General features: G+C 56.3%; 1 protein-coding gene across 11 annotated transcripts in view; it reads left to right on the plus strand.

Moving 5' to 3' along the window:
• The first annotated feature begins 223 nt into the window (after nucleotides 1-223).
• The window catches only part of DNM2 (dynamin 2), a 36,537-nt gene continuing 20,415 nt past the window's right edge, over nucleotides 224-16,345 (plus strand). For 4 of the 11 annotated variants that reach the window (XM_030029673.2, XM_030029676.2, XM_030029677.2 and 1 more), the window contains exons 1-10: nucleotides 225-545; nucleotides 8,323-8,396; nucleotides 10,998-11,147; nucleotides 11,497-11,700; nucleotides 12,041-12,139; nucleotides 12,391-12,551; nucleotides 12,675-12,817; nucleotides 13,460-13,595; nucleotides 13,879-13,946; nucleotides 15,059-15,197. In XM_030029673.2, the coding sequence (XP_029885533.1) occupies nucleotides 385-545; nucleotides 8,323-8,396; nucleotides 10,998-11,147; nucleotides 11,497-11,700; nucleotides 12,041-12,139; nucleotides 12,391-12,551; nucleotides 12,675-12,817; nucleotides 13,460-13,595; nucleotides 13,879-13,946; nucleotides 15,059-15,197 (1,335 nt within the window). In that variant the 5' untranslated portion in view covers nucleotides 225-384. Of the gene's footprint in view, nucleotides 546-8,322; nucleotides 8,397-10,997; nucleotides 11,148-11,496; nucleotides 11,701-12,040; nucleotides 12,140-12,390; nucleotides 12,552-12,674; nucleotides 12,818-13,459; nucleotides 13,596-13,878; nucleotides 13,947-15,058; nucleotides 15,198-16,345 lie in introns of all 11 variants that reach the window. The other 7 variants (XM_030029682.2, XM_030029675.2, XM_030029680.2 and 4 more) reach the window with 3 other exon arrangements.

Below are 16,345 nucleotides of genomic sequence, written 5' to 3' on the forward strand. Positions count from 1 at the left end.
ACAGCGGCACCGCCTCAGCTGACAGGCCAGCTCCACCTCCCATTGGCTGCTAGGGATGAGCGGCGCTGTGGGCGGCCAATGGAGCGGTAGAGAAGGGGGCGTGGCTTCCCCTCTCCCACCCTCCCTGCCGACTGACAGCCCGCTGCTCCGCTCCGCTCGGCTGGTTCCTCTGATGGGCGGCCGAGCCGGCCAATGGCCGCGCGGTCTGAAGGGAACGGGGCGGGCCCGGCGGAGCGGCGCCCCGGGGGTGTCGCCAGTGCCGGATGAGGAGACTCGGAGGGGAAGTTTGGTCGCCGCCGCCGCCGCGGGCCCTGTGAGGAGGAGCCGCCGCCGCCGGGAGAGCGGGAGCGTGGTCCCGTCCCCTCCTCCCCTCCCCGCGCCGCCATGGGGAACCGGGGCATGGAGGAGCTGATCCCGCTGGTGAACAAGCTGCAGGACGCGTTCAGCTCCATCGGGCAGAGCTGCCACCTCGACCTGCCGCAGATCGCCGTGGTGGGCGGGCAGAGCGCGGGCAAGAGCTCGGTGCTGGAGAACTTCGTGGGCCGGTGAGTCGCGGGCCGGCGGGGAGGGGCGGGCGGGGCGGACGACGACGGCGCCGTCGCCGCCGTTGCCGCTTGCCCGCCCGCCCGGCGCTGCGCCACTGGCGTAAGCGCGCTTCGTGAATCCCGCTGGCGTAGGGCGCGGCCGCGGCCTGAGGGACCCCGCGCGCTCTGCCGCCTTCTACGCAAACTGCGCAGCGCCCCGGCGGCCCGCTCCCCTCGCCCGGCCGTGCCTTACGCACTTGGCGTAAGGCGCGGCCCCCCGGGGGGGGGGGGGGGAGCGGGTCACCGGGGGACCCTTACGCCAGCGGCGCAGGCGGGGGCTCGGGCCGTGGCTGGCGCGCACGGCGCTGGCGTAAGGGGGCTCTGTGAATACGGCGGGGAGCCGGGGATGCCGGGCCGTGGCAGGTGCAGGCCCGCTGCACCGGGGCCCCCGCACCGTCCCGGCCCCGCCAGCGAGACGGCGGCGACGCCGCGACCGTGGAGGATGCTGCCGGGCAGGTGAACCTGCCACGGGCCTCCCGCCCGCCGTGGAAGCTCGTCCCGGTGCACCTCGGCGTCTCCGGATTCTCCTGGGATGCCCCGGGAATGCCGCCCGGCGGGAGCGGGTGATGCCGAACCCCCCAGCAGGATGCTGAACCGGAGAGCCGGCGAAGCGGGAGCGTGTCCTTTCGCCTGTCTCGCTCCCCATCGTCATCCTCGGCATGAACGCGGTTGCTCGCCGGCTTACGCCGTAAAGACACTTCTGTTTCCAGGCTGATAGCGTCGGGCCCTGCGGTCGTTCCGGCGCCTGGGTTTCGGCGGCCTGCTCGTGCTGGGGACGTGTGCCCTCGAGATAGGGCCGAGCTCTCGGTCAGAGGTGTCGGAGCCTTGCTACGGGGCCGGTCGGCACGGACAGGATAAGGCAAGGCCACGGGCTTGATGCCCAGCCCGGGGTGTGAAGGGTGGGGAGGAGAACATGTCCGCCCCGATAACAGGGGGGAGCAGAGCTGATTTCACCCCACACTACCGCTGCGGGGTTTAAAAAATCTTGCCGGGCGCTTTCGAAATCCACCGTAATTGCTAATAACTTCTGCTTCTGCACCAAAACGCCATAAGCGGAGTTGCTTCTTCAGCCTTCTCGACCTTTTGTCTCTCCCCGTCTGCCTTTATGGGGATGGCGGTGCCGGCCAGGCGATTAATGGCTTGGCTCTGGGCTGGTCTTCATTTCCTCAGCCGCTTGCTCCGTCCATGGGGTAAGGAGCTGTCGTCGTCCCTGGATTCCTGCTGCTTTGTTCCCGTCCTCGCCTGTCCCTTGATCTAGGGCTGCTTCTTTCTCCATCTGCATCACACGATGGGGTTCCCATCCCGGCTGGGGCGGATGCTGTAATATTAACAATAGCAGCCTTCCGGTGACATCATTCCATCCTGACACAGGCCGGTGCGGATCTTGTCACTGACAAAACGGCGGCGGCTCAGTCCCGCTCTTCCATGGTGCCTATGTTAACCTTAACAATCCCAAAAAAAGCAGGCCAGACAGTTTTTCTGATGTTTTGGGCTGGTTTTGGCGTTGTGGTTGCTGCGGAGACATGCCAGTGGTTCCCTTTCTCTGTAGAAAAGCATCATTCGAAAGCGCCGCCTGAGTTTTCCCCGCCATCGTGCTTTCTGCCCTTGGATTTTTTCGCTTGTGTAATGTTTTTCGGAGCGGTGAGGTCAGGATCCGGAGCCCGCTGTGCGCTCCATCACCTGACACGATTTGCCTCTTCTTTTATCCTCACGCGGGTCGGATTCGTAGCGTGGATTTGCGGCTGGGGGTGCTTTTTCAGCCCGCTGTTGTTGGCGTGGGGGGGAGAGGAGGAGTCGGCCGGACCGGCGGAGCTCAAACTCCCCCAGACTAAACTCGCGTCTGGGCTTTGCCAAGCCTCGCCGCCGTTGGGGTTGAAATGGTCGAGTTACTCCCCCTCCTAAATCACTGCCGGTGGAAATTTTGGCAGGCTCTAATTATGGTGCTGCTGGAAAACCGGCCCCGGTAATTAAAAATCTTTGTTTTGCAGCGTTGAAGTCTCTGTCAGAAGGCTTTTAATAAGGGGTTAAGGTGCTCCGCAGACAGCTGGGGTCTGCCCAGGAGGGCTTTCTGTGAGGCTGAATTTGCGCGGTTGTAACCGGGAACCTTTCGCGCCCATCCCATGGCACAAACTTCGTTCTGCAGCTCGTGTTAATAACCGCTAATTATGCACGGGGTGGAGTCTGCCCTGCCTTGGTGTCAGCAGTCTCCAACCCTCGGCTCGGTGGTTGCTGTCGTACCAGCGTGTCGGCATCTCCCGCTCTTTGTAGTTGTTGTTTTCCCTGCACAGCTATTGAAATATTTGGGAATACGATAATGAGGAATATAGATTATCGTTACGTGCTCTTATAACAGCTCTGCATGATAATTTGGGGATTAATAGCCCGGAAACGGCTCACTTGTTACCAAGGTTGGGCAGGGACCGCCTGCTTATCTCGGCGCAGCACTCGACGCCGTTGCGGTACCCGTCCCGGCGCTTGCGGTTGAGCGAAGCCCGTCGGGTTTTATCCCGTGCCGGCGGCATCGAGCGTTTCTCCGGGATGGAGAGTGGTACGCCGATCGGCTGGGGATGAGCGCTGAGGCCTCCAGGCTGTTCTGACAATAAACCAGCCGCACCACGTGAAGCTTGCTCTAGATTTCAAGCTGAATGCATCGAGCTTCCATGCACTGAGCTTGCGAGCCGCTTTTTATCCATGAGAGCTTTTCTGCCTGAAGCCGAGGGGCCACTTCCGAGCGTGCAAATCAACGTCTGTGTAAAGGCACACACACGGATGGACCTGCTGCTGCTGTTGGGAAGGGAGCTGGGCTTAAAAAACGAGGCTGTCTCTGGCTGAGGAGCCAGGCGTTGCTTGTGGAGTCGCATCTGGTGGTTTTAGTTTGCAAAACGGAACGGAAATGGGAAAGTTTCCACGTGGAGTGGTTTTCTTTACAGGAGCCACGTGTAAGGTGTAACTGCCTGGTGGGATGTTGGTGGCTGAAGGGTGGGACACCCCTCAGTGAAGCCTTCGGCCTCTGTTTTTTTCAAGTTGGAGATGAATAAACAACACAGAGGAAATACGACCGTGCTTTGGAGCTCGCTCAAATCTCTCCGGCCGCTCCGATTTCCCCTTACGGCAGGTCTCGCTGTTCCCGCACGCTAACGAAGGCTTCCCGAAGGGATGCAGGAGGCCTACCGTGCCAGCTAACCATGTTTCCTTCTGGAAACAGCTGGTTAGAAACGGGCGGTGGAGGTTATTTTTGCTGATCTCTCCCCCTTTTGTAGCTGTTTGACCTTTAGTCTTGGCTTTTGGACCTATTAGGACGGCGCAGGGCCGGCTGGATGCCTCTGTAGGAAGCCTGACTTCGAGCCTGGCATCCTGTCTCCTGTAACGAGCTGTGCCGTGTTCTTCGGTGCTGTATCCCGGTCCCCTGCGTGCCACCCAGCCTTGGCTAGCGAGGTGGAGACAGGGGCAGGATGCGGACGAGGCCGTTTCAGCTCATCCCCCTGCCTTATCTTGTATCCCTATTGTGAGGAGCCGAAGGGAAAGACATTGTTCCCCCTTCACAATAAGTAATTTTGGTTGATTGCATTAGGGGTGAATGCGAAGGAGTGTTGACACTCGGATAAGGAGTCAGCAGGAGGTCTGGATCCCTGCTCTGTGAATTGCCCCGCTTAGGTGTTTTTTAACTGTTTCAAGAAGCCTGAAGACACCCATTCATACAGCCTGGTCCGGGTACGGGGCAGTCACACATTACAACGGTCCCTTCCGTGGCCTAACCGCATAGGAGAAGGGTTACGAGCCCCGCTGAGACCACCTGAGATGCCATCAGTCGTGCAAAAAGCCTGTGGAGGAGCCAGGAGTTGGGCTCAGCTGCCTGGAGCCCTCTAAATCTGTGAATTTTCTAGATGCTGGGCTTAAATTTATCTGTGGGGAAGGAATCTGTCTCACTGCTGCATCTGTTTCAGCGGGCGTCAAAATAGGTTGGTCTTGCTGTGCGAGGGGTCTGAAGCGACTCGATTCTCTCGTTGAGTGGGGAAAAGCACAAAGGGAAATCTAAAACACTGCATTAAAATTGCGTTACTAGCTGTATTAAAAGCCATCCCATTGACGTCCCGATGAAACGTGCATTGACCGACCCCTCTTTGGAGCCCTTGTCATGTCAGTACAAGCGTGCTAAAGGCGCCGAGCCTCCCCCGGCCCCGCTCCGGCTCTCACAGCGACGTTCCGACAAACGGTGGCGTAAAAGACATTTTCAGAGCCGTATAAAACCCGGCCATTGAGCGCGGCGGCCGCTCGGACCGGGCTGACAATGGAGCCGTTGTGATCCGGGCGGTGGGGAGGCCCTCCCATCGGCAGCGTAGTCGAGGAACCAAACCTCAATGGGGCATTATGAGTCCTTCAGAAGGCGTTATCGGTGCTCCCGGCAGTCGTAAATAAAGCTGGGGCTAAGTCGGACGGCCACAACGGCAGGGCTTGGGGGATGGAGGTGGCTGGAGGTGGCCGGACCTCGCTGACAGATCCTTTACCTGCATCAGGCACGGTCCCCTTCTCCCAGTGGGACGCAGAGAGAGGCACTAGAAAGTGCTTCGGAGACCCCAAAATGGAGATAAACCTCAGCCTTTGCCCCAAGCATCAACAGCTCAGGCCCAAGGTGGCTCGCTGAAGTTTTTGAGCTGGTGCTAATACCATGTCTAAGCCTCTTGGAGGGAGAATCTATCCACAGGGAAGGATGGAGATGAGAGCGACCTGTTCTTAGGGCTTTTCCACAAATATTCCCCGGGTCTGGTGAGGCTCAGCTGCCTGCATGGAATCGGCTGCGCCGAGTTGGGGCGGCGGTGCTGCATGTGTAAATCACGGCTTTGGCTAAATGGATTGGGGAGGGTTTTACGGCAGCGATTGTCAGAGGAACGGCGATTTAATTGCGAGGTGTTGCTTCAGAAATGGGTGGGGGGAACTTTTATCGGCAGGCAGAACTGGGTGAAAATGGAAGTAAAGGAAGGGAATTTGGAAGTGAGTGCTCGTTAGTGAAAACAGATCTTGGGGGGACATGGCACGACCATCTGGTGGGTCTCTTCGCAGGGAGTTTGGGATGTCTTTTCCCTGGATTTTGGGGAAGAGCTGCCATGGGGTTGCTGGTGAAGAATCCATCAAGACAAACGGGAGCCTGAAACCATAGAGGGGCCGGGCAGGGACAGGCAGAGCCGGGCAGGGATGGGCAGAGCCTGGCAGGTACGAGGCAGCGCTCGCTGCTCGGGAGCCAGCTCTCAGGTGCCTTTGCCAAGGGAGATTTTATAGGGGACGGGATGTATTAAATGTACTTCCTCCACCAGCGACCTTTGTCTTCTTGCTGTCTTTGTAAAGCGGCGTTTCCTGGAACGGCACGCAAACGGCAAGCGGAGATAGGCGATTGTTCTGAATAAGCAAAGAATGTGGGTTTAATGTTGTCATTTCAAACAGAGGTTTGACCTCACTCCTCGGAGGTTACGTCTCTGAGGTGCGTCATCCCAATTGTGTCTTGCTTCATGCCACCTGTCCCACATCTCTGAGTCACTTTAATGTTTAAAAAATGCCAAAGGGACCTTCTGGCAGGCTCCGGTTTGCCCCCCTCCGTGTTTGCAGTTGGCGTTTTCTCGTGAAGGAGACGGTTCCTGCCAACCCTGGCTGCAAAAAATGTGTGTGCGAGCGGGACTGAGCACGGTAACAGCCCTCGGTTGTAAAAACACCCACTCGCTGCCGTCCACGGGTGCCAGACGGGGTCACCCGGCTCCGTGGCTGCACAAGGGCTGGCCCACGTCTGCTGCCGGGCAGGAGTCGCGCCGTCCTCCCCGATGAAGCAGGCTCTTGTTCGGTTTCGCTTCGCGTCAAAAGGGCAGGTTGCTCGTGCCTGACCCCGCATCGTAGCGGCAGGCGAGTTCATGCTCTGTAGCCTGACTCCTCTGAGATTAGCACGCCTTGGGGGGGGGGCCGGGAGCTGAGGGTTTTATATCGTTAACCCCCCCAGAGATCGTTAACACAGTGGCGATGCAGGTAGGAGAAGGGAGCAGCGGAGCCTGCCAGGCGTGTTCCATCTCCTCCGGGTTGCAGGAGATGCTGTGACGCTCTCCCCCCCGGGACTGATGCTCTCCCTTCCTGGGGTCCCGGGGGAGGTGATGGGGCTGTGGGGAGGGTTTCTGCATCTCACGGTATTTATTTCAACAGGAGGAAGCTGCTACCGCTTTCCAAATAGCGTAACAGGGCTCGTCATAGTGAAACTGCAGAGCCATAACCATACCGGGTAGCGAGCAGTGCTGAAACAGATGTTCCTGCTGCTGTCAAGCAGATGCCCTCAAACGCTTCCCTTTCCTGTCGCATCCCACCTCCCGTGGCGGGTGCCGCAGGACCTGTCCTCCCGGTTGGGCAGGAAGCTCTTTTCGAGGGTGATAAAACCACATTTCTATTTAGAGAAACTGCTGCCTCCCCGCTGTGGCTCTGAGTAGTGCTCGGTTGGTTCAGAAATCTCCTAGGTGATGTTCGGGTGAAGGGTGAAGGTGACGTTCCCAGCGCGGCTGTAATTCACAACGCCGGCTCAGCCGGAGGTGCCGATGTGCAGGGTTGGGTACAGCCGAGGGAGGGGGGTGAATTCCCGGTGGAGCCTCTCCCCCCGGCCCCAACCAGGGTGCCTTCAAGTGCGGGTGACAGTGACAGGCACCGACTGCCCGCAATGCCGATCTCGTTTCCTTGTGCTCAGCTGATAAGCTGGACGTGCTCTCTAGTTAATGGAAGCAATAAATCCATTCAACGCTGCTCTGGCCTCTCCCAAGGAGCTCTTATTGCTCCTGTTTCTGAGCAAGCAAAACTACCAGCATGGAGCCGCTCAGCCAAACCACTTTCCCATCCAATTCCCGTCACCCTCGGCCCGGGAGAAGGGAGCTGCAGCCATTTGCTGGGCAATAACGGCCCCGAACAAAGCTGCCTGTCGGAGCAGCACCATGTCCAGGCAGGAAAAAAAAAACGCCACAAAGGCTCTGTGCGCTCGAGCTGACTCCCCGAGCAGGGGGCAGGAGAAACATCATCAGTTCTGCACCTCGTTTCGCTCTTTGCAGGGGGCCTTCCTGTGAAGTGGGGTGAAACCATAAACGATGTGTGGTTTTGAAGAATAAAGAGAAAGCGGTGGGTTTGTCCCTTCTGTCAAGGTGTCTTCTTTTTTTCCCTCTGAATTAGCAGAGTATTAAAATCCGGTAGACACTTAAATTTCTTAATGGCTGGCAGCCGGGAAAACGGCTTTCCGAATTCCTGCACCCACAGCCTCGAGAGCAGTCGCTTGGAAGCAATTCATGGCGAAGGCAGTTGTAAGGACGTGGGAGCCGCTCTCCTCTCCATTACTGCCTGTTCTCTTCCCGCCTGCTTTTGGGGATGAGGAGGCACTCCTGGAGAGCTCTGCCCTCTGAGGACGTCCTTGCACTTGAGGCTCCAATCTCTTCCCTTTTCCGCAGGGAGAGATAGCAGGAGTGGGGGAGGATGGCCTTGAGACCAGGGCAGGCGCTGGGAGAGCACATTCCTGCCCTGCCACCGGTGTCTGTGGTCCCGGGAGCATTTTTCACCCTCTTCCAGCTCCCACTGCAGAGCAGGAATGGGTTCTGTGTAGGATCCAGGTGCGTTCGAGCCCCTGCGCGCCATCCCCCAGTGCCCGCTGTTTAGATATCGGGGCGATTAACTCGGTACAGCATTAACTTGGTTATTTAACCACTTCGGTAAATATCTGTCTTTTAATTCCTTGCAGAGACTTCCTTCCCCGAGGCTCTGGAATTGTCACTCGGCGGCCTCTCATCCTGCAGCTTATCTTCTCCAAGACAGGTATGGTTTGGGCAGGAGAAGCTGCCCAGTTCCCCCGTCAGAAGAGGGAAAGGGTGGTTGAAACCCTTGGCTGGCAGACGCGGCTCCGTCTACCACTCAGATGGGAAGTACCGTCGGTGTTTGGCTGCTTGCCTGTGCTCGAGCCTCTTGCAGATTTGTCGTTTAACGAGCGTATGAATATTTCAGTAATGGTTCTGGTTTGTTTGAGTGTTCCGCAAACAAGATTTTCACTGCTGGGGAGCATGCCTGCTCTTGGGGATGAAAGCCACCCTGGAAGTGGCAAACGACAGAGGAGGTTTCTGCAATTCGGCACCGACGCCGGCATTTCGGCGTACATCCAGTTGAGAGCATGCACCAGCAGCGTGGATTGTGTTCAGGCTCGTTTTGAACACATGCTGCCCTTGACACTGCAAAGTCGGGGTCTGTTCCGCAGGAGGCTTTTGTAGCAGATTGTGATGATCCTTTCTTCCCCAGAATATGTTAAATCCCGAGTCAGACTGCAGTATGTTTATCAAATAGTATGTCAGCCCTCTTTAGCTGCGTTGTGCTGGCACAGGGGAGGGCAGGGGTATCTGTGAGGCTGCAGGGGAGAGGGGAGCAGAGCACAGGTTGAAGCAGTGACACATTTAGGTCCATTTAAGTCCATCCTTCTGCTCCCCTCCAGCAGAAACTTACTGTTTCCCTTCAGGTGTCATTATCCTGATGATAAGGGGGACTTTGTCCATGCACAAGCATTCAAAATGCGGGTGGTTGCTAATAGAAGTGTGCCCGTAATAAAAGCTGCTTCCCCATCGCCCTGTGACTCAGTTCCGCTTCGCACCCTGGTACAGAGGAGTTGCGAAATTCGCCTCTGCCCTGGTTCACCTGCCTCCACGCACAGCGAGGAGCACTGAGGAGCTGAACACGGGGCATGAGGACAGCTTGTTTTCCCATCCAGGCACGCTTTGAAAGCATTGGCCGGCCCGACCTTCGGGGAGATTTCTCCTGTTGCCTTTCCCTAAATGAAAGAGGCGGTCCTCTTCCCAAAAAGCATGGGTTTGGGTCAATCCTGGCAGAGCTGGAGCAGTCTGCAGAGCCACGCTCTGCAGCCTCCTTTTGCCTTTATTTGGGTGACCTGTTTATCAAGTAATTAGTCGTTTCTGGTACTCAGAACACGTAAGGAGATTGCAAAGTGTCAGTCGTGGCCTTCAGATGATAAGGTGTCATCAGGCGCTGGAACTGGTAGGAGTGGAAGGGCGAGGGTAGGGCTGGTATTTCCCTTCACCCCACTCATGGGTTGTTGGAGGGAGGAAGTGAGTTGCACCATCTCTCTCCCTGGGGCAAGTTGTGGCCCCAAATATATTAAAGTCTCTTTTCGAGGGGCAGATTCAGAGCTGTTGCAAGGAGCCAGGGAGTTGTTATCCCGGTGACTGTAGGGAAACGCTGTCTCTCTTCCCCCTCACCTCTCTGCTCAGCTTCCCTACTCCCCTCGAAGCTTCTTGTGCACTAAAAGGTTGCAAAACCCTTTCAGAAAATCTCAGATACCTGAAGGTGACTGCGCAGAGGCCCAGAAAAAGCAGCTGCTTTTCTGTTCCCAGGCGTCTTCCCCACAGAGGAGCCAGGACTGAGTTAATGTTTGTCTCCTGGCACAGGTTCCTTGGGCTTAGAAGGGAGAGACAAGAGTTGCTGGGGTCAGAGTTGGGCCCCTTGCTGGACTGCAGCTCGGCTGGAGTTATTGGCTGCAGGGGCAGAGTGAAATGGAGTGGTAAATCTGGAAAGCAAATGAGTAAACAAAACGGAGCTTGTGGCGCAGGTAGAGGGAAGCTGCGCTTCCTTCTTGGCAAGGGGCTGCCGGAGCAGGGAAGCGCTGCTGGTCCTTCCTTGCCGGACGGTGCGAAGAAGATATCCCGGATCTCCAGCAGTGGCGTGCCTCCCCGCAGCCGGCCGCAGCCCTTTTGCCAGCACGAGGGTGCTGCCGGTGCTGGGGGGGGGGGGGGTGTGTTTGCTGTCCTGCCTCCCAGGCACACCAGAGCATCTTGGCAGCCGAAGACTCAGAGCGTTCTTCAGCGTTAGGAGTCTGGGCAATAAAACATTTAAAAGCAATCAGCGGGGACTGAAAGGCAAACAGGCCTGGGTGAAAACAAACACGGCCATTCTGATGTTGAGGTTCGCTAAGCTGGAGCCAGCGTCGGCTGCCTGCCAGCATCTCACCCAAGGGCAGTTTCTTTTTTGGCAAAGGGAAGTGTAACTCCAAGTCCACATCAAAGCAGCTGCTGCCAGCGCAGAGGCAGCAGGCAGAGTGTCAGCGTGCTCAGCCTGAGCCGGCTGGCTGCCATCGTCCCGGTCTTTCCTCCTCAGCCAGAGGAAGCGGCTAGGCCAAGTTTATTTGGGGCTGCTGCCAGTCAGGAGGCTGAAGACAACCAGGTTAATCCCTGGGCAGGTTCTTGGTGCCTCTCTGGGGCACTGATTCTGCCTGGCTGCTCAGTGTCACACCAAAGCGCCTGGCTGGTTCTGCTTTGCAATGTAGAAATGTCTCTAAACCGATTGAATCTCGGTGTGCGTCCTATGCTCAGCTCGAGATGGCCAAGTTGTCTTTCTTTTTATTTTTTTTATCTCTTCCAGAATATGCTGAGTTTTTGCACTGCAAATCCAAAAAGTTCACAGATTTTGATGAGGTCCGGCAGGAGATCGAAGCGGAAACTGACAGGGTGACAGGAACGAACAAAGGCATCTCTCCCGTCCCCATCAACCTCCGCGTCTACTCGCCGCACGGTGAGTGAGCTGCTTCTCTGCCCCAGGCCTCTGTGTGTTAAAACACTGCAAAAGAAGAAAAGCTGGCATTTGCATACACAATGGCTGTGGGGTTTAGCCCAGCTTGCATCCTAAGAGCAAATGCTGGCTGCTCCGTGTGTCTGGCTGATCTTATACCTGCCTGGGGGTGGATGGGGGCTGCCTGGCCCACCCCCTGAGCAAATACAGCAGTAACTCTTCCTTCAGAGGGGCTTTTAAAGTTTGCGGAGGGGTGGATCTGTCAGCAGATCTGAAGAGATCCAGCTGCAAGACCGACAGCTCCCAACACCAGGCCCTTGTCCCCAAACGCGGCTCGTCTCTGTCCTTTCAGTGTTGAACCTGACTCTGATCGACCTCCCGGGTATCACCAAAGTGCCGGTGGGGGACCAACCGCAGGACATCGAGTACCAGATCAAAGACATGATCCTGCAGTTCATCAGCAGGGAGAGCAGCTTGATCCTCGCTGTCACACCAGCAAACATGGATTTGGCCAACTCGGACGCGCTCAAGATGGCAAAAGAAGTTGATCCTCAAGGTAAGAGGGACGTGTCCTCCTGCCTGTCTCTGCCCATGTCGCTGCTTCAGGCCCTGGATCGGCCCAGGTGCAGAGTGATAAAGCCTTCAGCAGCTGTCGCGGCAGAGTCTTAGCAATCAGTTGCCCAGTTTTGGTACCAGCGGGGCGTCTCATCCCTCCTCCTCTCACAGAGGACTCTCCATCCTCTGACAGTTGAGAAGGGGCCAGCGGTTCCACTCCTCGCTGACGAGTCCATGTTTGCTTTGGTTATGCACCCGCGTGCCTGCTTTTGACACGTTCTGTGAAATGCGATTGATCGATTGTGAGGTTAATCGATTGCTCGTTTGTGTGGCCGCTTCAGGCTTGCGGACGATTGGAGTCATCACCAAGCTGGATCTGATGGATGAAGGCACAGATGCCAGAGATGTGCTGGAGAACAAGCTGCTTCCTTTACGAAGAGGTATAACGAACCACGAAGGTTTTACATCCCCCCCTACGACCTGTCCCCACCTTCGTCTTTTACGTGGAGAGAGTGGCATTTCAAAATGAGTCGAGGGGCAGCTCCTGCGCTCTCCAGTGTCCACTGGGGAGCCCCGGCCCTTCGTGCTCTGGGAGAAGTGGCTGTGGATGGCGATATGGAGCCGCACGGCCCTGCTCGGACAACTTTCAGCTGGGTCTGTCCGTAGCAAGAGCCAACGTGTCCTCTTGCAGGCTACATTGGCGTCGTTAACCGAAGCCAGAAGGACATCGATGGTAAGAAGGACATCAGGGCAGCGCTGGCAGCCGAGCGGAAATTCTTCCTTTCTCACCCAGCTTACCGGCACATGGCTGACCGGATGGGCACCCCACATTTGCAGAAAGTCCTTAACCAGGTAGGCTTGGTTCCCTTCCCAAGTGTTTTGCGGTGCTGGTGTTTATCTCTGGTGGAAAGGGGATGTTGCGGCAGCCGGTCTGGTGCAGAGGAGGGTGTCTCAGTTGTCTCGATTCTTTTGCAGCAACTGACGAACCACATTCGGGAGACGCTGCCTTCGCTGCGCAGCAAACTTCAGAGTCAGCTGCTCTCCCTGGAGAAGGAGGTTGAGGAGTACAAAAACTTTCGCCCCGATGACCCCACGCGAAAAACCAAAGCTTTGTTACAGTAGGTTTCTGTCGCTCAGTGCTGTGTTCCCGGTGCCTCACCTGGCAGAGGAGATTCACCTCTCCCAGCCAGAAACATTGCTGGCACAAAAATAAACTCACTCTGCTCTTCTGTGAGGCTCATTTGTCTCAGCCGGTGGCTTCTTCAAGGAAGAGCCCGGAATAGCCCCGTTGTTGGGAGCAAGTGGTGCTGGCGGATGGCTCTGCCAACTCCAACGGTGCTAAGCTGGCACCTGGGAGAGATTCTGTGTCCTCCGGCGCTTGTCTGGCAGGCTGCTGGGAAGGACAAGGAAAGCCTGTCCGAGAAATGCCTGCTGAGCATCTCTGCAGGCAAGAATTAGCATCTCGTGCTTGCTGTGCTCTGTGTACATGACCTGCCTGTCCTAAAGCAAACAGTTTGGTCTTGGGATTAGAAAGGACGACTTGCGTCTGTCCTTGACCTGCCCACGAGCTCTTTAGATTACAGCAAAGGGGAGATTATTGCTTCTGCGACTCCATAGGAGGGAATTGGGAGAACTTCTACACAACCCTGACTAGCTGAAGCAGGGCTGGTGGGGTGGTGCTGGCTGTAGGAGGTGGTCTGGGTGTCTGTCCGTCCGTTGCACTCAACTGGTGCCTGTTTAATCCCGTTGCTTCTTCACAGAATGGTCCAGCAGTTCGGTGTGGACTTTGAGAAGCGAATCGAAGGTTCAGGAGACCAGGTGGACACACTTGAACTCTCCGGGGGTGCCAGAATCAATCGCATTTTCCACGAGAGATTTCCTTTTGAGCTAGTGAAGGTAAAGCTGGCCTGGGGAGCGCGTGTGCTGCGTAGATAGCAAGGTCTCAAGATTTGAGATAAGTAAACCAGAGTGAGCGAGCCAGTCTGGCCAGGATAGGGAGCAGCCTCTGAACCTGCCTGTGAAGTCCTCACGGGCTGAGGATGATCTTGCTTCAGGCGGGCGTCTCCCTCTTGCAACGGTGCAAAAGAAGGGCTGCAGCGGGAGCCCGCTTGCACACCGACGTGATTGCTGGAAGTTGCTTGCTGTAAAAATCATAACTGTGGCCTTCCTCCTTATTCAGATGGAGTTTGATGAGAAGGACTTGAGGCGAGAAATAAGCTATGCAATTAAAAACATCCACGGTGTGAGGCAAGTATCAGAGTGGCGCGGTCGCGGATCCTGTTCTCCTTAGAGTAGTTCAGTAAGCCTGGGCTGCGGGGTGTGTGTGATCGGAGCTTTCCTGCCGAGGGAGAGGTGATACTGATGGCTGTCAGCTCATCGTCCGGTGTCTTGAGGAGACCAGCGCTTGCTGAAAATGGACGTTCCTCGCCTTTTAGAGGGAACTGAAGGGGTAACTCGGCCAGCCTGTGTTTCCCTCCAGCGTAGCGTGCCAGCTTGCTTAGCAGAGTCAGGCTTGTCCCGCTTCCCTACCACCCTGGAGAACCCAGGAGAGGCTGCGACACAGACACTGAGCTGAAAAATTTCCCCTTGCGCCTTCAGTTCAGCCGCTAAAATAACCTTTATCTTTCCTTTTACGTTCCCTTAAGCGGGGGAAGAAATGACCTTGAGAGACAGGTAGGGAACGGGAGTTAAACCTTCTCACTAAGAGGGATCCATGTCCTGGCTGTAGGTGTGTGCGCTGGGGATGAGTTGCCTCGTTGGGGAGCGATGCATCTTTTGTGGACTCTGCTCAGCCCATCCAGCACAGACCTAATGGGGCAATTAAGGACCCCAAAGAGGAATGGCGTTAAATGCAAGTCCTCTTCTTGGCAGGCCCGCTCTCCTTTGGCCTGGTGCTGTGACGGGAAAAGAGAAATGTAGAGTTTCTTCTCTTTGCTTTATCGCTCTCCCCAGGAGTCACTTGACCTGCTCGTGGTGTATCCCTTTTCCCTAAACACCACCAAAAAGGTTAATTCCCATTTCCTTGCAGTGCTGATGCACTTGGGCTCTCACTCCCTTTCAGGGGGGGAAGTAGCACCCTAATTCGAGGTGCTGGAGGGGTTGGAGGGTGCTGCCACGAGGTGGGGGGGCAGAGGTGCCAGCACCCCGTCCCCTCTGAGGGGTTGTGGCAGCCCCAACGGCGGGGGAAAAGCGGGGTTCAGCCATGCCGTGGATCCAGGACCCGGGGCCGCCCCAGCTCACGGCGCTGGGGAGGGAATTGCTCTCCAGGACGCAGCCGATCGCCTCCAAACCTGATGACCCATTTTGTTTTTTTCTCTGCCATGTCTCTGCCCTCTCGCCCCGCCTGCGGATTCCTGTAGGACGGGGCTCTTCACCCCAGACTTGGCATTCGAGGCCATTGTGAAAAAGCAGGTGGTGAAGCTGAAAGAGCCTTGTCTGAAGTGTGTCGACCTCGTTATTCAGGAGTTAATCAATACAGTTAGACAGTGTACCAGTAAGGTATTGAACTGGCTGGAGGCAATCCAGCCCCTTCCTACCAGTGGGATGGGGAAGCAGAAGCGATGCTCTAACCTGCCTGCCTTGCCTGGTTTCCCCTCCAAAAAAAACCCCAAAATCTGGGAGCTCCCTAAGCAAATTGGATATTTCTGAGCTTTGACTCGTGTCTCCTAACTTGGAGTCCTCCCTGTTGCCTTCAGCTGGGGGGGATCGGCCGGTCCTTGAGTCAAGGATGCCAAGGACAGATCACCCAGGACGTCACCCAGCGCTTTGAGTGCCGGCGGCGTCCCTGAGCCTCCCGGGCATCCCGACGGACAGGATCGGGATTTCTGGGGACGCTCGACAAGACGCTTGGCTTCCCATATCCGTCACCCTCCTGGGGGCAGCACGGCTCTCGCAGCGAGGGGCTCTCCAGGGCCCTGACTGCGGTGGCGGCAGGTTAGAGGGGTGCTGCCGGGGCTTTGTTCCCGGTGGGAGCCAGGCAGGTGGGCAGGCTGCTCTTGGATCCTGGTACCTCTCTTAGCACGTGTCTTCTCAAGCTGCACTTTAAACTGCTGCTTCGCTGCACTCTGGGAATCCCGGGAACGTGGAAACAAAAGCCGGGGACAGCGGTTCCAGCAAACGGTCTGGTGGCATGCCTGTAAATCGTGCAGTTCAACGTCTGCAATTAATAAGCTGCTTGATAACAAGCACATTTACATTTCAAAAGGTTCCCCCCACCCCAGTTGTCTTTTTTCTGTGAAAGTGTTAATTACCCTGAAGCTGTGCCCTGGATAAACAGGCCGTTTCCATATTTAATAATGGGCTTCTCAGGGTGACTCTTTTGTTTTTTTAACCTTGTTCTGGTGGCACCAAAAGATATGACTTAACCTGAAAAGAGGGCAGGAAAAACAACTCCCCTCTCCTTCCAATGCTTATGTTATTTTAAAAAAATTAATAAATTTAGCTATGTACAGGCGAGAACATGAAAGTATCCGCGGTGTTTGCTACCCAGAGTGCTTTTGTGGAGCGGAACAGTTTAAATGCTGACTTGGTTCTGTAAGTGGTAGGATTGGTGGGGGTTTGCTGGTGGGTCAGGAGTTCTCTGCTGTCTTTCGTTTCCATTGTGGTTGACTGTGATCTGGGTAACGTGAAGAAGCCAGCGCTTCCTG

Source organism: Aquila chrysaetos, chromosome 11 (assembly GCF_900496995.4).
Source record: "Aquila chrysaetos chrysaetos chromosome 11, bAquChr1.4, whole genome shotgun sequence".
Classification (NCBI taxonomy): domain Eukaryota; kingdom Metazoa; phylum Chordata; class Aves; order Accipitriformes; family Accipitridae; genus Aquila; species Aquila chrysaetos.